At 40.6% G+C, this 23,249-nt stretch overlaps 2 protein-coding genes across 2 annotated transcripts; one reads left to right on the forward strand and one right to left on the reverse strand.

The window, feature by feature from the left end:
* Nucleotides 1–262: 262 nt before the first annotated feature.
* Nucleotides 263–15,662, reverse strand: LOC136363968 (disintegrin and metalloproteinase domain-containing protein 9-like). The gene is made up of 22 exons (XM_066323456.1): nt 15,392–15,662; nt 13,603–13,700; nt 12,662–12,738; nt 11,936–12,014; nt 11,115–11,191; nt 10,243–10,459; nt 9,764–9,829; nt 9,612–9,683; nt 9,108–9,280; nt 8,570–8,654; nt 7,603–7,724; nt 6,581–6,752; nt 5,723–5,812; nt 5,294–5,489; nt 5,067–5,172; nt 4,701–4,875; nt 4,238–4,318; nt 3,464–3,569; nt 2,712–2,844; nt 2,319–2,382; nt 1,937–1,989; nt 263–1,638 (listed from the first exon to the last, which is right to left on the reverse strand). Exons 1-22 carry the CDS (start codon nt 15,459–15,461, stop codon nt 1,563–1,565), a joined length of 2,388 nt encoding a protein of 795 aa, XP_066179553.1. The 5' UTR covers nt 15,462–15,662; the 3' UTR covers nt 263–1,562.
* Nucleotides 15,663–17,167: 1,505 nt separating this feature from the next.
* Nucleotides 17,168–22,077, forward strand: C8H10orf88 (chromosome 8 C10orf88 homolog). The gene is made up of 6 exons (XM_066323457.1): nt 17,168–17,349; nt 17,445–17,636; nt 18,610–18,682; nt 19,232–19,438; nt 20,089–20,555; nt 21,524–22,077. Exons 1-6 carry the CDS (start codon nt 17,183–17,185, stop codon nt 21,750–21,752), a joined length of 1,335 nt encoding a protein of 444 aa, XP_066179554.1. The 5' UTR covers nt 17,168–17,182; the 3' UTR covers nt 21,753–22,077.
* Nucleotides 22,078–23,249: the final 1,172 nt, after the last annotated feature.

Below are 23,249 nucleotides of genomic sequence, written 5' to 3' on the forward strand. Positions count from 1 at the left end.
AACGCCACGGCCGGGAACGATCTCTTTTGGGTCTGCTTTTACCCGTTTTATACCCGGGTCTGCTTTTACTCATTTTTTATCCGGGTCTGGTTTTACCCATTTTTTACCCAGGTCTGGTTTTACCCGCTTTTTACCCAATTCTGGTACCAAAATAAGCTCAAGGATTTTCCTGAGTGAGCCCCGGAGGGTCAAAGGCTGAGCCATCCCCGCGCGGCCAACAGCGCCTTTTGTGGTGATCACAAAACAAAGATACAACCAAGCGTGTTGCCCCTGAGGATTTATTTTAAATTGTAATGTAATAAATAAAATCAATGTCCTATTATATTCGAGGCCTAAATGATAGGGATATTTAATAATTACAATTTGAGATTTTGAGGGATTAAGGAAGAGGACACTTCTTTGGAAGACACGGACTTTTTGCCAGCATCTCTTTTGGGTTCATTTGTCCACCTCTTCAGTGATGTGGCCATCTGAGGGGCTGGAAATATTTTCTCAGTGAGGCAATCCTGTATTTTATTCACTCCTTTTCCCAGTTAGTGCTCCCAAATCTGCACGAACACAGCCAGGGTGTGCTCCAGTCCCCAAGGACAGGTGGATCCATGTCCACAGCTCTGTTCTTGGCAGCTCTGCACTGCAGCTGCTTCTCTTTTCTGGTGGGGACTCTTTTCCCTGGATTTCCTGGATCCATCTCCTACATGGAGACATTCGATGGAGGCCTATTTGGACAAACTCTGTCACTCCATATATCCTCTTTTAAATCAGTGCTGGTCTCTAACTGTCCCATTTGGAATGACAACAGTTAATCTGTTGCTTTTGCAGTGGAATCAATTTCTAGGGAAAATGCCAAGCTGCAAACCCCAGTAAACACTGAACCACTGTGGAGCCAGAGAGCTATTTCCCAATATCCCATATTTTCTGTCACAACAGAGATGGATGGGTTTGTTCAGACTCAGGGACATGACCTACAGAGTTTCTGGTGTCCCCAAGTGAGGTTACTTTTATAAACTACCTGAAATGGAAGCTGACAGGGCTGGTGGGTGGTGAGAGATGGGCTCTGGGCCCCAGCTTTGGTAGGGCTGATGGCAGGTCAGAGCAGGGCACAGGGACTGTCCCCAAACCTGGCTCCACAGGCTCTCAGAGTTCCTGGCAGCATCCTGAGAAAAGGACAGCCCAGGAGGTAAAGTGCAGATCTCCCATCTTAGAATTATGTCTGTGAATAATGAATTCACTTCTCTGTGGCCTGAGAGTGCAGCAGCAGCATGGAAGAGTCCTGTTCTCTGACACTCTCACAATCCTGTGCAAGTTAAACTTCGGGTTCTGATTTATAAAACCAAGAGGTGAGGTAGAGGAGGCACAAACACAGTCAGCAGCAAGGAGCAAAACATTGGGCTGTCACCAAATCTGTGTTCAGTGCCTCTTGGCACCCAGTCCTTCCAGGAGAGACGTGCTTTCCGAAGGCATTTTGGCTGCACAAGGAGAGCACTGGAGCATTGAAATCCTTTAATTTGTTTTTTTCAGGCCAGTTACTTGTCAGAATTGGTTGAGGGTTCCCAAGAAACATTTCAGACAACTGGTCTAGGTGGGACTGGGGGTCGTTGAGGTCCTGAGGACGCTGCAGGCTGGGTTTGGACTGGCTGCCTGAAGTGTGGAAAACACATTGTGTTTAGTATTTCATGACTTGAGACACCTGACATTTCTAAACTGGTTCTTTACCATTTTAAACAGTTTCAAGCAGTTACACCTAACTCTCTCTGCCCCTTTCTCTCCCTTGCAGCATTTACCTGTGTTTATGCCAACAATTTCCCTTCAAGCCTTTAATCTATTACAGCTCATGATGCTGCATGGAAAACTCCCCTAAGCAGGACATCAGTAACTTCACTTACAGCTACATAAACATAGGAAAGATGAAGTGAAGAAGGTTTTAAATACTACAAACCTTGTGCCAGGAAAACGAAATACAGTAAAAATATTGTGACTTGATGTGGCAGGCTGGAAGAAACATTGCAGAAATTCAGGTTAGCAGAAAACACAAAGTTTAGATAATTATTCACTATTAAGCTAATGTCATTTTAAAACTAGTTCTAAATTTGCTGAGACTTTCTTCATATTCTCTTGCAAAATTTTGTTTTGATAATTGTTATTCAGTTTTACCAGAACTAGCCACAGCCTGGCTAAGCAGCATCTCCAGTGTTTGGCCTAAGAAATAATACAGGTGGTTTCAATGTATCAAAAAGTCACCAAGACAGGATTAACTCTTTTGGAGGAAAGGCACTGTGCAGTTTGGATTACTCAACATGAAATATCTGCATCTATTTTACCTGATTATTTCCTGTTTCATGACTTGCTCCATTGCCTTGCTTTGGTTCCTGCCCATTGATATCCCTGAAACAGAAACCACATCATCAGGAAATCCTTCAGGGATGCAGCATTTTCCATGGACAAAGATACAGCTCAGAGGTTTGGATTCTGCTTTGATTCCGTCCTGTTCTGAACTTGACCAGCAGTTTCAATCTGCTCTGCCCCCGTGTCCATACAATACAGTTATCAACAAAAATTAGGGAAGTGCAATGATTTGGGAAAAAATGCTTGAGAACAGACAACTGGAGTGTCTGGATTGCACTTCCAAGGAGCAGGGGATGGCTGTTAAAGTCTGCCTTGCTGACCTGGAGCACACTCTCTTGTTGGAATAACCCCTGTAAGAAGGGAAATACCTGTGCTGTCCTCTGCTTTTCCTGCAAAGTTTTCTCCTTATTGCATCACGCTTAAATACTGCTGCTGCAATGAGGATGGCCACAGGCAGCACGAGGAAGAAGAAAATCAGCAGCCCATCCCGAAGTGAGGTATCTAGGGAAAAAGAATTGAAGTCATGGAATTTAAAATATTAAAGCTTTTTTTGTTTTGTTTTAAAAAGTAAAGTCTTCAAATTGTTGTAGACTAAAATGAATAACTTCACTGAAGTTTATAACATGTCACAATCAGAAAAATAGGATTTGGCCTTATGATATTACAAGTTCTTTCAGCCTTACCCTATGGATATGCAAAATTTTCCTTTTCCATAATTATTTTCAATAATTCTAAAGCAGACAAACTCATTTTGTATTTGCTTATCACAATGACTCTGCATGTTTTCTTTGCCTTCCTCAACTGTTAATCAGTACAAACACTTTTTCCCTTTAACAAAGTACAAATTTAGTAAAATTCAATAACGTTCTGCAGAAAGTAACACATTTTCCTCAGAAAGCTATGGATTATGAACTTTGCTTTTAGACAAAGAGATGGAGAACATTTTGCATGTAAAGCCCAGCAAAAGCTACTCTAATACCAAATAATAATGTTTGTTCTTCAAGTCAGTCCATGATCTGTATCTCAGGCAATAGAAAAAAAGCAGCTGAAAAGAAGCTGTTATTAGTAGATTGTTTTCTCAGTCCCTGGGGCAGAATGAGGACCAGTTTCAGCGTCCTACCTCTGTGAGCTGGACCACTGTCAACACTGCCACCGTAGCCAGAGTGGTTACAGAATGGAGGGGCCCATCCTGGATTGCAGTGGCAATTCCCATTGTTGTTACACACCTACAGCCCAAACAAGAGGCAGTCATGAGTCAGGCAGGGACAGCTCCCGTTGTTGTCACACCCCTACAGCCCAAACACAGGGATTAGCCAAACAACACCTCCCTGAGAGGGGCCACTCAGACCTTTGGTAGGGATTTGGAGTTCCACGCATGGAAATGCTTGTGGAAACAAGAAATACTGCATAGGATTGCATGGAAACACATTAAATATTAACTGGGAATGAGCTCTGCCCCTCCAGAACACCCCAAACCACTGAGGGATTCTGATACCCCGTGGTAATTCTCCCTGAATTAACATTTGTGTTATTTGCCTGCAATAAATCACAGTCCACAAACCTTAGTTTTACAACGCTTGGACTCTATTTTGATTTTTCACAGAGACATACATAAATCAGGAATTACCAGTCTGTCATCCTCAAAGGAATATTTTCCTTTTACAATTCACCAGCTCAGTAATACTAAAACAATTCCCTTGGGAAATTGAGACCTCTCAATTGAAATGCCTCTCAGTGTTAGTGCTAAGGGGTTTGCAGTGTTCTGGCAACATGAATTACAATGGATTTAAGTTTTAATACAGATCAGGAAAAAGCAAAGCCACCTGCTTGGTTATTGCTTGAATGCAGGGAATTTGCACAGTCTAGAAACAGGCACAAAGCACCATCTACTCACCCCATTATTATTACACTTCTCCTTTACATCACAGTTGTAGCCCAGATATCTTGCATCAACACATTCAAAACCTACACAGGCCTGGAACAAGTAATTAGTGTCTTGCAAACACAAAACTTTAAAAAATCACATCCTTTTGTAAGTATATTATATAAGTGTGTATGTTTACAGGTCTGCAGCTTTCACTTACATGTCAAGAAAAAGGACTGATACAACATTCAGTATTTCAGAATTTTATAACCTTGTATACCTCAGGTTTGCTTAACTCTGTGGATGCACTTTGATGGAGAATGACTGATAAGGCAGCACCCCAGGTTTTGAAGAGTTAATTAATTGTATTTATTGATCTCAAAAGTTTTTTATTGTGTTATGGCATATGAACAAGAGAGCCAGGTAATGTTTTTGGAAGTTCAGAACTTCCCACCTGGCATATATTCTGTCATGCTGCTGTGATTCCTGTTACCTTGTTCTCTCCACAGGCTGTCCCATCATGAACTTGGGCAGGATCAGGGATATCTGATCCTAAGTCAAAGTCAGAGGACCAGCACAAAACCCCGGAGGCGTTATTGACAACACTCCAGGCTGGAAGGTTTTGAAGACTGACAGATGTGCACTGGAGCTTCCCACACAGACTGTGCCTGTGTGGAACAAAAGACACCCAGAGACAAGGTGAACAGATAAAAATCAGCATCAGTGCAAATCCATTCCAGCTTTTTAGCTTGCATTCAAAAAAATATTCTTTTAAATCTCTCGCTTTAAGGCTTTGTAACAAATATGTTTTTTTTACATTGAAGATTTGAGGGTTAGCTTTTGTTTGGTGCTGACTTACTGGACAGGGCATTTCTTGTACGCTCCACCTTTCATTCCACAGTTTCCAAACCTATCTCCTTTAATGTTTGCTTTTTCAAAGCATATATCAGGTGCTTTCCGTGCCCCTGAACAAAAAAAAAAAAAAAAAAAAAGTGAATCTCAGGTGTCTGAAAAAATACCAGAAAGAAAAATTGGCAATGTCTGTCAGGAGCCTAGAAATGTGCTTCCATGAAATGCTGACCATACCTTTCCCATAGATGGATTCACACTGGGAATCAAAGCTCTGGCACACTCCATAGTAGCAATAAGCCTTGCTGTTGCTGCAGGGGTAACCATTCATGATGTAAACGTCATCTGGGCAGTAGGCTGTGCTCCCATTGCAGTACTCAGGGAGATCACAGACGTCTTGTTTGGCTCTGCACTCTGCTCCTGCCACTTTAAACTAGGACCAGAGAGGGAGAACACTTTTAGTACTGCAACAGAAAAAAATTCTAGAGCAAAACAAAGACAACGGGGAACATTTAATGATTTTAAGGAAGCCAAATTCTCTTCTTACATGCTCTCTTACCAGTGAATATAAGTTGAAAATATCTCAAGAGGACAAGGATAGCTCTTTTCAAACACTAAAAAATCTCAGTGAATAGCAACAATTTAGTTTAATAAAGCATTGCCTACCTTGCAGTTTTTGCAGCACAGTCCTTGAGCACATTGTGAGCCAGGTGTGAGTTTGCAGGTCGCAGCATCACAGCAGGGGTTGGAGCATTCCTGAGAACAAAGGGGATACTCTGCTTTATTTATACAGCCAGGAAAGTACTCATCAGTCCATGTGGATGGACGAGCCAAACTTTAAATAACTGTCTGTGTCAGATTCTCAGGTTCTCCTGCTTTCAAAAGAACCAGCACACAGTGTTGCTGTGTTTTATTTGTACAGGTCAGCAGAAAAACACCTGTTTTGATGTATTGTGCTAGGAGTGCCAATGGAACCAGGTTTTGCTGGCTGGTTTTGATTTATTGATGCATTTTTTAAGACACTTTGACCTTCTGAAGAATGAGCCAATACATCCCATTCTTGAAGGGACATTCTGACAATGCAAGTGTGATTCTTAAAAGTCATTTTGTGTAGGCAAAGTGAAAAAGTTACAGTTAACAAATCTGTACATGTTCTGTACATAAACAGTATCTGTCATGGAACAGAAATATCCATCATGCTGAAACCAGCACAAAACCCAGTGGTGTTCCCACACACTCTGCTCTGAATTTCACTTCTTCCTCAGCAGTGCCTCACTGTTCTGTGAAGTCCAACAGCTCTTAACTGAGCCCACATCAAAATCAAAGCATGATTTTAAACTTTTACTAACAATTATTTTGATATTTTGCAAAAATGCAAAATTACAAGGAAAATTTCTCAGATAATAATGTAATTAGTCTAGTATTGTATAGAATAATATAATATAAATTATTATACATTATTATACATCATTATATAATATTATATAATTTACAACAAGTATCCAGCTCAATTTCATGCATTACCTGTGGTTTGCCACAGTCACATTCTTCATTGTTATCGACCACATTATTACCACAGACAGGTTCTTTGTACACATTACTTGTTTTGGGAGGATTTCTAAGGCAGTTTCCTCCTCCATTTAGAATAAAGGCCTCAAAATCATCAGCACTGCAGGTGCTGAAGTTCCTGGATCCACTGGAAAGGATAATGTTTTATTATTACAAATATTTTGCTTACGGGAGAACATAAAACTCAAGCTCTTAAAATATTGTTGTTCCATAATAAATATTGTATTTCATAATTCGAGGAGATCATGAAACAATTAATTGTTATTTTACTTTGCATTAAAGTGCAGTATTAGGAGTTTAAAATACTGTTATGATATGAATACTTTTAGAAGCCAGAGACCATCAGATTATCTGTTCTGGTGTCCTGTATGAAATAGGCCTTAGAAATTCTATACTGAGTCTAAAAATGTTTGATTAAAAATATTCTCAGGAAAACATTCATCTTAACTTGGAGTCCCTAAGAACTGAGGAATGCACCTTCCTAGAGTAGTTTTGTCCAATGCTCAGTTACCCTGATTTATTAATACAACTGGGGATAAATAAAATAGTATGATGTTTTTTCTCCTAAGGGGCAGCCAAAGAACAAATGAACTGAAGGAAAGATAAGGCAAGAAGTTTTTTTAAAATTAACTGGTCAATGATTTGTTGCATATTTGCACACACCCAGTGAGTACACGTAAAGCATCCTCAACAGGGTGAAAAAGCCTCAGCAACACACTAATGTTAAAAAAAAAAATAATTAAGTCCAAATATGTTTTTAGGAATGTTACAAATAAAGAATGATTGGTTCAGAAAACAGATAAAATGTGATATAAATTAAAATTATGTCAAATCCTAAGTCAGTGAATCCACCTCGGCGATTCAATTTTTCAAACAACTCCCCATCCACTAAAGTTCTTCCAGATTCATAGGAACTTGTAAGGCACAGTCACTGCAAACAAAATAAATTAATAAAATAAAATAACTGGAAATCTTACTTATCTGTGCTGTGCATGATATAGGATGCAGGACACCTCTTATCATCATGTTTCATTCCCAGATTGTGCCCCAGTTCATGTGCAACTACCGTGGCATGACGTAACATTTTGTTATGATTCAGCTAATAGAGAGAATTAAGTTAAGAAAAGTGAAACTAAGGAAAATCAGTTTGTATCCAGTGATTTACTCTCAGGGACTACGAAGGCAAAATACCAAATTGTATTGTAAGGTCAAAGCAGCAAGGACTGACCATTTGTCACTTCATTTTCAAGTGGGGCCACATTCTGCCACTCCTTCCCTGAGAATCATACGCTGGGTAATAAGTTGGCAGCTGGTCTGGTTTTATTCTGTGTGATTCTATTCTATTCTAACACTGTTAGACATTGATTTCCAAGGAGTTTTCAACAACAAATGTGCTGTTAAAGAACAGAATCTGCTTCTGAGATTGTCCACAATGTTGTGGCATCCATACTTTAGGGCCGGACCCTCTGGAGTTATTGGCTCTTCCCCAAGGGTGGAGAAAAAAATAGTTTTATACTCATTTTTAAAACCTTTTTGCCTGTTTACAGCCCTATTGTCAGGAATTCCAGACACTTGAGACCACCATGCATTATGTTCACTTTTTATTTATTTAAAGAGTAAAAAAAACCCAACATTATTTTGTAGCTGCATTCCCATCCCAAAACCTCTGTGGTTATGAACTTTAATGGTATAAGGATGAGATGATGCAGTGCTGAGTTTGATGAATCATAAAAGATTACCAAAAGAATACATGGAAGATTAAATGAGCCAAGTGGGCTGGAATTTGACAAAGAAATTGGGAAGTACTTAAAAATGGTGTAAAATATGCACAACGCTTTACATAAGAAATCCCATGAAAGAAATCAGCCAACTCCAAGAGCAGGGTGATTTAACCAAGTAGGTCAAGGACCAGTTTCTCCCATGCCCAAATGATTATGTACTTACAGTGCTGATTGACCCTCCCTGGACATGTGAGCACACAGTACCCACAAAAGCCATCCCAATGGATCCACTGAAAGAGCTTCTCCCTCTGCAACAAAAGCAGTTTGGAGGTGGTGTTAAAGATGGGTTGGAAGTTCATGATTTCTACTAAAAGATACTGACGAGTTGGAAAGAAACATTGCAAGGCAAAAATTTGGTCTTCCTGAAGTCAAGAAGGAATTTATCACTACAGCAGGGTTTCATTCTAATTAATAATGAATATCTGAGTAAGAGCTTGAAAATAATGATCAGTCACCTAAGTCTGCTGTGTCAGTGCACTCAGTTACAGAATGGCTAAGGTGGGGAGGGACCTCTGGAGGTCACCCTGTCCCTGGAGTCAATTAATTCTTAAGAATCCATTATAGTTTCTTGTCCTTTTTCCAGGTTAAACCATTTTGGAAGTGCAGAGAATTTTACTGCAGGTATATTTTAATTAATATACAAGCCCCAAAGTCATTAACACTGGCAGCATGGCTGTTTTTCCCACTGAATGCAAACTTACATTATCAGGTGGCCAACGTCATTTCTTGAGCGCTTCAGAAGATCTTTCTGTCTCCAGGAAACAAATCTACCCAGCACATCCCCAGCTGAACCATCCATTACAGGTATGTGGTTGGCATCTGTCCAAATCTCTAATCCAACCAAAACAATCTGGATGTTTAATGCTGTATACATCTGAAAAAAAAATTATAATTAACGTCCCTCAGCTGTTCTGATGGAATTCTGAAAGATTACTTCTTTACTACTGAGTCAACAATAAACTGAACATAGTGACCAAGACATAACTTCAGTTTCTTTGAAATTCAATATATGACATTTGTAATTACAAGTGAAATACAAAATATTTATAAATTGTATGCTAAATAAAAGTATTTAGAATATAAAATGAATTATAACTGAAAACAATCTACTTTATGAAAGTACCTAATCATATCTTTCGGAAAGAAAGCTGCTCTTCTGAAGACTATGATAAAACAGAAGAATCCAGGCAATTTATCTGACCTACCCCATCAACATAATTAATCAGCTCCACTGTTTCCTTTTGCACCGCAGCAGGATCCGAATTCTTCATCAAAAACTGTAAAATTCCATAATGATGTCAGAGGAGAAAAATGAGCAACGCAATAAAATGTATTTAGTGTTGGATGATACAATTACCCTGTTGTGATCCACAACCACAAATAATTCTACATAGCTCTTCTGGGGCAGGACAGCTCGCTTCTCCTGCAGATGAGAAAGCACAGTGAGATAACAGAATGAGTTTGCAATGCTGCGTTTTGTAATGTGGCCTCAGTTTGTGTTGGATTACCACATAAACATCTCTGTGCCAGTAATTCACACCACGGGGGATGCATGAGCTCAATGGCAGCTTGTGCATTTCATGTCCTACCCACAGCTGTCCTGCCCAGACTCTGCTCTCCCACCACAGGGTTGCTTCAAGCTGTGTGAGATCCCCATTGTGCTGATGCTCCGTTCCAGGGTTTCCTCAGCAGGGCTCCCACCAGCTTGGTGTCCATGAAAGCCACCAGGACATGTCCTGCCAGGTCAATCCCACCTGCAGTGATGCTGTGATCCACAGCAAGAGCCCTGGAGATGCCTTGGACTGCAGCTCAAGGGAGAAACAGAAATATATTTACCCTGAGGCGCCTGTCCCTGCTGGAGGTACTGTTTGATGAAAATGTGTATTTCACAGACGGCTTCACAAACATCTCCTGCTCCAGGCTGCCATTCAGCACCCCACAGTGGAAGGGGATACCCTGCACATCTTCCAGTTCATAAAGCACGTGTTCAAATGTGCTGGATGTGTTGAGGGGCTCCATTCCATACCATCTGCCTCCAATGTAGAGAATTCCCCTAACAATCATAACAAAATGAAACATTATTGCATCATTTTTCCTTCGTGGTTATGACCAGATGAACGAATAACAGCTGGATACTTAGACACTATGTTGAAATAAATTATTATTTTAAATTATATTAATATGAGAGTAAGTTTCAATGCCCAATAAAAGATAAAACAGAACTTATTTAAAATACTCAACAAGTGTGGGCTTCTTGAATCAGTTAGAAAAGGAAGAAAAAAAAAGAGAATGAACCCAAATTGGTAGTTAAGGAGTCTGGGTCATTAAACTAACAAGGAGCAAAGGGTCCCATTTAAAGGACTGCCAGGGTATGTCCTGATTTATTGTCAGTGACATCTCTCTGTGAAACTTCACCTGAAAGATACATGGGTGAATTTTATCCCATTTGTAATTTATTGGATCTGAAACACAAAAAATTGGTTCGAATTTGAACATAATTTTTCCATGAAAATGGTTTGTCTTTTGAAATGTGCTCATTCATAAGGCAAAGTTGTTTGCAGGAGTGTTTTAAGTTCAACAAAAGCTTCATCAGGGTAAGATTTTTTTCTGCAAAGGTGTCTCTGGTTATGACATTCACATCAAGTAATGATTTTCAGCTTCATCAAAAAGTGAAATATTAAAAAAAAAAAAATAGGAAGAGGAAATACCTAAGGCCATCACATGTGCTAAGAGCAAGTGTGGAGTCAGCAATTCCTTCCACAGTGCCATGATAATAACAGTGTGTCTGAAATGCAACAAACCCACATAATTAGTGACACAACAAGGTGGTTGCCTTCAACTGCAAACTTATTTTCTAACTAACCATATTATTTGCATGACATCAGGGCTGGCTGTTAGAAATTTACAGAGCTCCCTGCTTGGGAAGTAATCCTGACCTTCTTGGAGGAGAATATCTCTTGACATGAACACCTAAAGTAGCCTGTGCTCCCTTGGTTTTAGAACACAGCCAGCTTTTTAGTTTAACCCATCACCATCCTTTATAAAAATATTTTAATCTACATTGCTCATCCTGTTCTTAGAGTCCTCTCAAAGGCTGCTCTGAGATGATCTTTCATGCACAAACCACACAATTAAGTCTCACTGAGCTCACTTTAAAATTTCACTTTTAAGTTGAAATTCAATTTAGAAGTATTTATAAGGCTTTTTTGATACAGGATTTAAAACCTATAGAGCTTTGATGCTGCCATTGTACCTTAAATTACATATTATGCAAAGGTGGCTCAAATTCAGGCTTAGCATAATCTCCTGGCAAATCCTTTCACACTTTGGGGAACAGGGATGGTGCATCCCACAAACAGCCCACTCCTTCATGAACCTCATGTTTAGATCACTGGTAACTGTTAAATAGAAATGCTTCACTGTGAAAACTCATTAATGTCTCATTCCCAGCAAATATATTTTTTCTAAGCTTCCCTGGTTTTTCAGAGAAAATTCTGACACAAAGGGGAAGTTTTATTATGTACAATACCTCATTTTTGGATGGTGTTGCCTGTAGTTTCCCATTTTTCCCATATGTGTACAGCTTGAAGTTGTCACTAAGAAGTTTTCTGGAAACAAAAATAAACTACTGCTCTTTTAATGGTGTAGAAACAAGAAATATATCAAGAATGTAAGTGCTACATTCTCTTAGCAGCACACTCAATGCAAAATTTTTATTGAAATCCAAGTACATGAAACAAAATACTTTAAAACAAGCAGGAGTTTTTGGAAAACAGGTTATTTTCAAACTTATTATTATTTTTTTAAACTAAAATAACCATAGAGAGGAATCTAAGCAGACTCATTTGCATAAAGACCTAGCCTATTACAGGCTCAGGAATGAGGAACAAGAGAAGCAGAAAAATTTCTTCAAATACAGCACAGCTAAAACCCCTCTGCCCTGCTAAAAAAAAACTAATATAGAACTGAATTCTAATTTTCCCTAAGGATTTTCTGAAATGTTCTATCTTGCGCTGCTAATGAAAAAAAATCAAAATAAATTTCTTCACAGCAAGAAAAACTACCATTCCCTTCTATTTGCAAGATATTATCATAACAGACACACTATATTTAACACAATTTAACAGAGTTGTTTTGTAGTTGCTACAATATGCCATTTAAATGATTTCTTCTGAATTTTTTCAGCATAAAAATACTTGTCTGTATGCAACTAACCCTGAAACAAGACAATTCCTTAGAACATTCTATCACATACTTATTTTTCTTCAGCTTTAGGAAGTATGTTCCATTCCTGGTTTTAATTGAGTAAGAAAGATTGTCATCTGAATGCTCCTGAAAACAGAACAAAGACATCACTTCATTAGCTGATTTTTTCTATTCGGTTTTGTTAATTCCATGTTTTGTTTGACAAGAGAAGCCCAACTACTGTGTATGCTTTAAGTAAAAACCCACAGATTCCCTCAGGCTTCTGTATTTCAAACTCTCAGCAGCAAACTGAATATTCTTTCTTGTGTAAAGTTTAAATCCTGTGAATCTATATTTTCATTTAGACAGGAGGGCACAGTGCATGAACGCACTCTTTGCCAAGTACCAGGTCGTGCTTTGTGACACTCCTTATGTAAATCAGATAAACGACTGCCTGTCCTTTATCCCCTAATTGGTTTGCACAAAGATGACTAATGCTGTTTCATTAACACTTACTTCAGTGAACGAATTCCCGGATCTGGCACAAAGGTAAGTTACCTCAGGACTGAAGAATTTAGGTTTAGGTTTCTCTTTTAACTCATCTTTTAACCTCTACCACTATTTTTATCCTCTGGGTGCTTCATGGCTGAAATCCTCTGGTTATTATTCAAAGACCAGAACATGGACAGCACGGATGTTAGCTCGAGTTCAACATCCAATCTGACTCAGAAGAAATGAAAATATTCTTCATGTCTTTTCTCACTTCTGTCGTATAAGGTCATTAATAGGATTAGAAGTTTGGAAGGCACTCAAGTATACAATCATAGGCCTTTGTGGGAACAAATTTACTTAAAACTGGCTGAAAACACTAAGAATCACAAGAGAGAGTGAGGCACATTTCATGACAAAAATCTCTATATACCATCCATTGTGTGTGTGTGTGTAATGTAGGACAGTGTTTTGAAAAAAAGCAACAACCAGAAAAAACCAAAATCAGTTAGAATACCAAACCTCATGAGAAAATGGGGGATGTTTCTCTCTGCCTGTCAGACTTCGAGGAATGATTATTTCTAATGTAGAAAATCTGGATGTGTGTTCAGAGGATACACCTGAAAATAAAGTTTGAAACTGGTAAAGAATCAGAAAGGATAAGGCATTATGTTGGCACCTGCACAGTGGTGATAGACAAAAGCCTACTCTGATCCAGCCAGAAATGGAGAAAGAGGGAAATAGTGCAGGAATGATCAAATGGACTTTAAAAAAAGTCACTATAGATTAAAGCTGGGGTCTTCTGGAGCACACAAAGGAAAACTATCAAAGCATTTAAACAAAATCTTAATTCTCTCATATTCTGGATTATTGACTTTCTGACTGTCATTTTTTATTCCAGGACCAACACTTTTAACCTGATGTACCACAGAAAATTTGTGCAGCTGGCCTTCTGCTTTCTCCACTGTCCTGAATAAGGAATATTTCAGTTTCCTCTGGATACAATTTGTCCACCTCCTGTGTGGAAGAAAAGGTGGCTCACCACGCTGCCTCCTGCCATTGCCTAATCTTGCATTTTGTTTGTTCTTGCAACAGTCAGATCTTTGCAAAAGGTTTGTAGCCTTTTACATGATATCAGAATTATCTCCAGAACAACATGCTAATGCAGGAAGCTAAAGATAAGACGCCTGCCAAGCATCTGGTTTCAGGTAAATGGGTTTATAAAGACAAAAACAATCTCCAGTGACTTTTTAAAAAAATTGTGTGAAGTTGAATTATCTTCCTTTTTCTTGTCTGCTCCTCAACTGGTTTGATCAACAGAGACACAACCATTGCTTTTAAGCAGAATCAACGACATGAGTTTTAACCAATGGAAGTGGTTTCTTCCTTAATAATTGTTATTTTATAAGAAAACAAAGAGATTTCTTCACATTCATAGTAGTACAAAGTCACCCTCAGCCTCCCACATTCCTGTGAAAGGAATTCATAATTGCAAAAAAAGTAATACAACCAGCCATTCAAAGTGAGCAGGGTTCTCCAGTGTAATGATGATCTCTACCTGTTAGATAGCATCAGGATTTTTAAAAGCTGGGTGCAAGTAGCATATATTTAACAGTACTGGCTGCCATTGCAATCAAAATGTGGAAGCTGATATTAGCAAACTGGTCTGAAAAGAATATCAGTGCTTAATGTTGTGATTTTGCTCTTTCTATTCACTAATTTTATTATCCAAATCACAAAATCCATTCTGTTTCATGAGTCAAATGTGTGTTGAACTAACCATGGAGATGCTCTTTTAACAATTCGAATTTTGACACCTGAAAGCAGGAAACCATCTTTGATGCATGTCATAAAAATACCACTTTCTAAGAAACAATTCAGGCATTGCACTTAAATCTAAAATGTGAAGCCAAATCACAAATGGAGATGAGTTAATGAAAAATTACAATGAAATTGTAGGAATTTCCCATATATTAGCGAAGAAGAAATCGTTTTCTAGAGTCTCTAATATTGATAAGAGTGACAGCAACTGCAGTTGCCACAACCAGTGTCCTGCAGAGAAAATGATGCATTTACATATCTACAACATCCATGAGGAAAAAAAAAACAAAAACAAAAAACCCACAAAGAGCTCAACTATAAAAAGTTTCAACCTGTAATAATCTTTTCCAAGACCCCCTCAATGAGCAGGGCTGCACAGGGAGAGCTGTGGCTCAATGTCAGAGCTGTACATCATTACAACCAGGGTCCAAGCAGACTTGGAGAAACTTCCTGAATATGTGAAAAAAAAAAAAAAAAAAAGAAAGCTTACCTTTTATCCAAAAAGGGTTTCCAGTAAAAATTAGTCCAAAAGTGAACAAAAATAGGCTGTGCATTGACATGACTTCCCGGAGAAACTACTCCAGCATCTGAGCTGGCTCTGGCTGCTCCACACGGAACCAGAAGAACAAGAACCGTCTGCTCCCAAGGTAAACAACAGAAAAAGCTCTCTGATACTGCATCTCTGCTGAGGAAATGGGAAGTAAAAATTAATCCACCAGGCTTGTGAGAAAACTGGTCAGACAGCCTAATGCAAATAAAAAGCAGCACATTCTTAAATGCCGATTGGAGAAAGAGCAAGTCCCATGTCGGGGTCAAACTGGTTTATTCTAAGGGAGTTTTATCCCACGGTGAGATCATATGAGATTAGAAACATAAAATACTGCTACTGACAAATACAGTGTTTAGGATGTTTATCCTGGCTACTGCCAGCTCAATAAAAAAATAGCATGAATCAATTTACTCTTTGAAAATTCAGCTTCTTGTCTTTCATTTTTTTATCTTCATGTAAAAATATAATGCATATGAACACATGAAAATCCCCAAACCTGAGTTCCTACCCAGTCCCTTCTATGTTAAACACAATTCTCCTCACCCAAAGTCCGTATTTTTGTGCAGATCATTGCTCTTCCAGGATCAGAGTGATCTTCCATGAAACCACATTGTCACCAAAAGCAGAAAATAAACGCTTCTAAAACTGGGCGAGATCGCAGTGCATTTCGGAAGTATCAAGCGCATTTAGAAACACAGAAATGAGACTGAGACAACACACTTAAACATTTACATTAATTAATTTTAATTAATTCTTTGATTAAAGCAGAGAAAATTCAGTTTTCCGTTGCTGGTAAATCCTATAAAACAACGCCTTCAGTGACAAAAGGCAGAATGCTGGCTGCATTTGCAGTATTAGTTTGTCTAAACTCGTTCAGGTCCATTTCCCGAGAGTCACAGAGTGAGAACAGCCTGAACATTCCCGCACTGAGCACCGGGTGGAAGCAGAATTTGATACCCTCATTCCTCGGGTCTGTGTCTGCCGCAGCCTCGGGAGCAGCATTCCCCAACTCCAGAAGGTGAGATCCTACTGAAAATTAAATGAACCCCATCTTTTATTTATGGCCTCTTTTATTCATAGCCTGTCTCCTGCGTGCTGCACTATCAGGGCACAACTCGGGAGAATCCCGCTGCTCCAAAATCTGACGTATTTAGCGAGTTTCACAGAATGCAGTAATCATCTCAGTTGGGAAAGACCTGTGAGATATTGAGTCCAGCAGGGGAACCTGTTCAGTGCTGCATCACACTGTGGGGGAAAACCTTTTCCTAATATCCACCCTGGACCTCCCCTGGCACAACTTCAGCATTAGTCTCCTCTCCCAAGCAACCAGTGACACGACAAGAGGACGTTGTCTTCTGCTGCATCACAGGAGGTTTAGGGGAATTCCGAGGAATTTCTTCTCAGAAGGAGTAACAGGACATTGCAATGGGCTGCCCAGGGAGGAGGGCGAGCCAGAGGCGTTTAAGTAAAGACTGCACGTAGCACTCGGTGCCAAGGTACGCTTGGCACGGCGATGTTGGGTGGTGTATTGAACTCTCAGCGGTGATTTCCACGCGGTTTAACTCCGGCTCCCCTCAGCCTCCGCGGGCTGTGGGCTCGCTCCGGCCCCGGCGCTCCCTCGGGCGGCTCCCGGCGCTGCCCAGCGCGCAGGCGCCGAGCCCCGAGCGGCGCAGGCGCATCGCGGCCCCGCTGAGGGTCGGTCGGCGCCGGTTCCCCGCCCGGGGCTGCGCCATGTCGAGCGGCTGCGCGGCGGCGGCGGACGACGAGGAGGAGGAAGAGGAGGAGAGCGGCCGGGAGCCGCGCTGTGTATCGGCGCGGTGCTCGTGGCCCTGCGCGCCGCCGGGCGGCCTGGCCCGGGCGCTGTGCCTGCGGCGGGGTGCGGGGGACGGCGAGCCCGGGTGAGGGCGGCGGGCGGCGAGAGAGGGGGCGCCGGGCCGGGCCGGGCGGGAGCGGGGCTGGCGGGACAACGCGTGTCGCTTCCCCCCTCCCGCAGCAGCGACGCCGTGCTGGTGGAGCGGCGGGCGGGCGGCGAGGAGCCCTGCGAGCTGCGGCTGCAGTGCCGGCCCGGCGCCGAGATGGTGTCCGTGGGGATCGTGAGCCAGGCCCGGAACATGGAGGTGTACGTGGGCGAGGAGTACTGCGGCACCGGCCGGGGACAGAGCCGCGGCGCCTGCCCGGCCCCGGGGTGAGTGGGCCTGGGTCCCTGCTGCTGGCAGCAGCCCCGTGCTCTGTGTGTGTCTCTGTGCGTGTGTGTCTCTGTGCGTGTGTCTCTGCTGTTACACGCCTGATGGATTTCAAAAGGCTGAGAGTTTCGAGGTTGTTCAGCCTGCAGAAAGCGCTTGGGGAGAGCCTGGAGCTATTTCCACTGCGAGAGAGCTGAAGAGGGACTTTGGACAATGGCTTGGAGAGATAGGGAGCAGAGCTAAATGGGATATTGGGAAGAAGTTCCTCCTTTGGAGGGTGGGCAGGGCTGGCACAGGGTGCCCAGAGCAGCTGTGGCTGCCCCTGGATCCTGGCAGTGCCCAAGGACAGGCTGGAGCAGCCTGGGTCAGTGGGAGGTGTCCCTGCCATGGCAGGGGTGGCACTGGGTGACTTTTGAGGTTTCTTCCAACCCAACCCATCGGGTTCTATGAGCCACCTCTTGTCTCTTTGGTAAGTCACCTCACACTTCCAAGAACGGGAGAGAAGATTTCCAAAAGGTTTTGTTTTCCCCTTCGGTAATTCCTTCCATGCTTTGCTAGGGGAAATAAAGCTATGTTTCTGTCTTGTTTTTAAGTCATTACATGGCACATCTGCTGCTTAATTAGCTAAATAGAAACCAGTCGACTCAGAGCCTCAGGGAGGATGTGTGAATAATGTACTGAACCTCAAAAGCTTCTTTAGTGCATAGTGCATGCACACATACAAGTGATTTTTACATAAATAATTGATAAGATTCATTACAGGTTGCATATAAGCCTTAAGACTGCTCTTAGAAAGTAAAAAATCGTGCTAAAAACTATAAACTATAAAAGTGCTGTTGGAAACCATAAATCTGCATTAGAAATGTGTTCCAGTCAGTCTTGTTTCATATCTAAATATTTAGCAGTATGGTGTATTTCTACAAGAAAAAGAACCTTATATGTTGGTATCACAACTTGTTTATATTATTTTTCCAGTGAAACTGAAGAGGTTACTTTGTACCACAAGTACCTTAAGTTTGAGTGTCCTGCAGCCTCCTGTAGAATAAAGGTAGGGAATTGAGCAGCATTTTTTTATTTTTCTTTTATCTTTTTAATCACTTAATCGACTAAATTGCGTTGCTTTTAGTAAAATTATTTGTTTTATATACTTCATCTCCACATAATCACTTAAAAGTCTGTTGGCTGGTACTTTGTCTTGCTGGCAGAGTGCTCTTTTTAAATTGGTATTTTCCTGAAGACTTTATATGATACAGATAATTTAGTCTTGGAGAAAAAAAACAATAAACCAGATGAACTGCAGATCTGTGATTAGAACTCTGGGGTTAAATAACCTTGTGAAAAATTGTGTGGCCACTACTCTTAAATGTTTAGAAAATCTTTATTTATCTTTGGGGTACTCAGGCACCTCTGTTCCAGTCAGAATTTTATGGGAAATAATAGCAAGGAGAAATTAGCTTAAATTCCCTGGAGAACAGTTCATCATAGTTTTTTTTTCTCAAGACTCAAAAAACAATGCATTATCCCCTATGTACAAAGAAAACCTGAAATGTGTTTTTTTTTCCCTAACCAAAATATTTTTTTTTCCTTCTTGCGATAGCTGCTCTCCTTTGGTGAGAAACACAGAGTACTCATCAGTAAAATAATTATAGAAGTGAAAGCAGTGTCTGCAAAACTAGCAACTGATTTTCCTTCACTAGGCTCCAGCATAGATCTAGACAGAGTACAAACTATAATGGAATCCATGGGATCTAAGTTGTCTCCAGGTGCTCAGCAGCTCATGGACATGGTCCGGTTTCAGCAGAAGGTAATTCACTTTTCCACAAACACAAACTGCCAGTTAGGAATGTTCTAAAAAGGTTTTGGGGTTTTTTTAATCTGCACTTACTGCCGTTTTCATCCTGATTTCTCTGTTGCCACTCAAACGAGTGCAAAGGATAAAGGTTGTGTATTTCAGGATCGGTATTATTATAAGCAGTGTGATAATTTTAAGTTTTCACTGCCACCCTGCTCTTCTTTTGGCTGTTTGTCAGGGCTGGTCAAGGATGGTGGGCTTTTTCCCTGGAATGTTTGGGGTGTAGATAGATGGGCTGGTTTGTCTCTTTAATGGTCATTATAACCATGTCACCTTCAACTAAAAGGAATGTGCTCTCGCAGAACTTTAGGTCCTAATCCTGCAAAGTGGGCTGTATCAACAGAATCCTGAATCCATCTGGTGTTAGTAATTCAGTTTTGGGGACACAGCATGGTAAAAATGAAGTCAGTAAAGCTGTCTCCTTACTTAGACACTGACAAGATAATTAACTCCTCATATTGACAAGGAATGTAGTTCAAAACTGCTTCTAAAATCTTTACTAGTAGAACACTGGGTTATAAATTATCTATTGTCATTGCTGTATAATTTCCAGTATATTTGAATACTGAAATATTAATGGTATTGTTTTTTCTCCCCATCAGAACAGTTTCCCTTTTGGAGACAAACTCAGTTGGATCTTGGGGAAAAATTCTGAGTTTGGAGGTGACTGTGCAGTGAATGGATTGCACAGTGCAGCTCTTCAGTCATCCCTGGGTCCATCAGCCAGGGAACCTCCTTTGCCTGTGAAAAATCATTTAACAAGTGAAGCAGTGTGTAAAGATCTAAAAATAACTCGTGACCTGAACTCAGAGGTACCTGAAAGAGGGAATGCTTCGGATTCTGAAAGACTTCCTACCCAGCAAAATGCAGTTGACCTCAGGAATGATTTGAAAGTCACTTTGCAAATGCAGCAACAAGCAGGTGAAACTCCAAATGTGGCCAACCCACAGGTGCTTCTTCCTTTTCTTCAAAACTTGTGCACTCAAGTGAATCACCTTCGGCTCAAGGATGGAGAGAGGCACCTGGGGAGGAGTGCAGTGGCTAAAGAAGATCCTGCTCAGAGTGCTGGGTCAGTAAAGTTTGGTGAATCTCTCAAAGTAGTATTGACTATTTACTGACAAGTTTAAACAAAATGCATAATGCAAGCGTTTTCTTCTCATTAGCAGCAATAGTGAAACTTAGAATGTGTGGTTTTGAAGGCTGTGTGGTGATGACCATTACAATTTTTCAGATGAGCTGCTTGAATGTAGGAGGTTTTCAGAAGAAATCATATCATTTGTTGTTGTTAAACTGTTTTGTTTTCTACCTTCATTTTTATTTAAAAAGAATGTTTCTTCATACGCATTTAGCGTGTCTTTCTCATCTACTGTATTTTCATTTTGATTACTTTTACCCCTAAATTCTTACATCTTGCACTTTTCACACAATGTGACGCAATCTTTGTGCTGTACTTGGTGTGTATCATCCCACTGGTGTTCCTGTTCCTCCTCACTTGTTGGCATTTACAGTTGCAGGTGTCACAGTTACCCAGTTTGATACCTCAGGAACAGCAGTGGAACTCGTGGGATGTAGAAATGTTGTGTAGGAATCAGGATTTAATGGAGACTGAACCTCTCAGTTCCAGTATTTTTAAAGAATGCAGATGCAAACCCAGAGAGTTGCATAGTTTGAGTAACTCTTGAAGCACTTTTCTGACAAGGGCGGCCTGCCATGCTGACTGAATACAAACTGTGTATTTTGTTGACTTGTGTGGATCTTGTTTTATGCAATTAAACTCTCTAATGCATAATTGAGCCTTTGAAAAAACAAGGTTGAAAGAAGATGACTATATACAATAGCATGTTTATGAAAAAAATGGAGATTTAAAGTGTGGCAGGTAGAGTATTTAACTTGTGCTAAAAATCTAATGCCTTCCAAAGTTCATTCCTAGTAAATGAAATTTTACATTTAAAAGATGTTCAGGTGCCTAGATCTTTGTATTGCCCCTTGTCATCCAGGAATAGGTTATGCTTATTCTTCTATTTGCTCTTCTTCCAGAGTGGAACAGCAGCCTATTTGCTCCTATTTGGAAAAGATCATTTCAAAAAACCTGGATCTGATGGAGAAGAAACTGATGGACTATATTGACTGCCAAATCCAGGCTCTTCAGACACACATAGACAATAAAATGTTTCTCTTGATGGACTTGGTTCAGAACTCAAAACCAAACAAACTTTCCCAAGCACACTATGATTCTAACGAGGGGTTTTCTAATGGAGAGAGATAGAGGGGTTCAGAGGTAGGGTTTCAATGTGAATACTTTCAGAGTAATTACACTTCACAAAGCTTAGTATTTATGCAGTTAAAACTATAAAGAACCTCAGTGTTGTTAACTTGCATTTTGTTACTGTAATTCTATCCACTGTAGTACACACTTGTTAGTTTTATGGAAGATCTTAAGAACATGTGTTTTTTCCTAAATATAAGAGTTTCGTATGCCCTTTGTGGCTTATTTATTTAAAGAACATTGCTAGAAGCTGTATGAACAATTCCCCAGTTCCAGTTAGAACAATGGAGTACTCTAAATAAACTGAGTTACTGCTTATCTTTTTTACCTACATGTAATCAGGTCACTTTTTTTTGTTGTGTTAATTTTTGATGTGAAATGTGTTACCAGTAGAACAGAATGTAGTTTGTGCTTTTGCTTTATGGACACTCCCGTTGAAGACGTTTATTGTTCAGTCTCTAAAAGGAAGGTTGGATTGTCATTGCCTAATTTGGGCAGTTTATGGGGCTGTCTTTAGGGAGCTGGGGAAATGTGAGCCCAGCTTTGGGAGCCTTGTTGGCTCTACAGGCACCTAAATTAGGAATCCAGGCTCCTTAAGAGATACCTGAAACAAGACACTGATACTTCTCCCTCCTAAACTACCTGGGTGTGCAGGAACAAGTGAGATGAATGCATGCTCAGCAGACTTTATCCAGCTTCCATGATCCTGAGAAGTGCAAGTGCTTCGTTCATGTTTCCTCTCAAGTGGATGCTGTTCCCAGACAGGAGGTGCTGGGGTAGCTCCAGAAGACCAGAGTTTTCCTTACTCCATCACACTTCCTTTAACTCAGTGGGATCAGTTTTGCTGTCATTTGGAGAGGTAAGAATGTGACTCCAAATCCCTCTTGAGTGGAAGGTTGACTTTCAAACTCCATTCTGTTTGTTGCTCTTGGATTCTGGGGTGCACCATTTAAATTGGAGGGCGTAGGGACTTTATGGTAAAGTCCTCAGCTGGGTGCACAAACATTTTTGGCAAAAGTTACTGATGTGGGAAGCAAGTGTTGACTCAGAAGCAGCATAAGCATATAGGAGCCAGTACCTTTATTTACTCTGCCTGATATTTTCTTCTCCAGGAAATATCAGAATAAGGTTCACTTTTAGAGATGTTTAACAATTCATCCCTCAGTTGTCTATGTAAGACCTGTTGTGCAGAAATCAATAAAAAGTCACAGATAAACAGATTTCCATACCTGTGAATTCTATTGAGTTGCCTTTAGCTAGAGCCAGAGCAGTGAAGGAGAGGCAGGAGGAGGAACTGCCTGAGCAGCTGCATTTTTGGGGCAGCTGGAAAGGGCAGGCTTTGACTTCTCTGACTTTTATATACCTCCTGCTATTTCACAATCACCCTGTAGCACAAGGTGTCCTGGAGGGTGGGTTTAATCTGTCAGTCACTGCTTCTTTTTAACAGATATGAATGAGAAAGGAACGGGTGGGCCCGTTTTTTGAACAGGCACTGTG

This window comes from Sylvia atricapilla, chromosome 8, assembly GCF_009819655.1.
Source record: "Sylvia atricapilla isolate bSylAtr1 chromosome 8, bSylAtr1.pri, whole genome shotgun sequence".
NCBI lineage: Eukaryota > Metazoa > Chordata > Aves > Passeriformes > Sylviidae > Sylvia > Sylvia atricapilla.

What these genes read in the sequence shown, in the direction of transcription:
- LOC136363968 (XM_066323456.1), bottom strand. Translation starts at nt 15,461, where the DNA reads ATGTCAATGCACAGCCTATTTTTGTTCACTTTTGGACTAATTTTTACT. An exon ending in TGGTTGTGGATCACAACAGG is followed by an intron (nt 9,684 to 9,763) that starts GTAATTGTATCA and finishes GGAATTTTACAG; the next exon opens with TTTTTGATGAAGAATTCGGA. An exon ending in GTGACTGTGGCAAACCACAG is followed by an intron (nt 5,813 to 6,580) that starts GTAATGCATGAA and finishes CTTTGTTCTCAG; the next exon opens with GAATGCTCCAACCCCTGCTG.
- C8H10orf88 (XM_066323457.1), top strand. Translation starts at nt 17,183, where the DNA reads ATGTCGAGCGGCTGCGCGGCGGCGGCGGACGACGAGGAGGAGGAAGAG. An exon ending in CAGCCTCCTGTAGAATAAAG is followed by an intron (nt 18,683 to 19,231) that starts GTAGGGAATTGA and finishes TTCTTGCGATAG; the next exon opens with CTGCTCTCCTTTGGTGAGAA. An exon ending in GATCCTGCTCAGAGTGCTGG is followed by an intron (nt 20,556 to 21,523) that starts GTCAGTAAAGTT and finishes CTCTTCTTCCAG; the next exon opens with AGTGGAACAGCAGCCTATTT.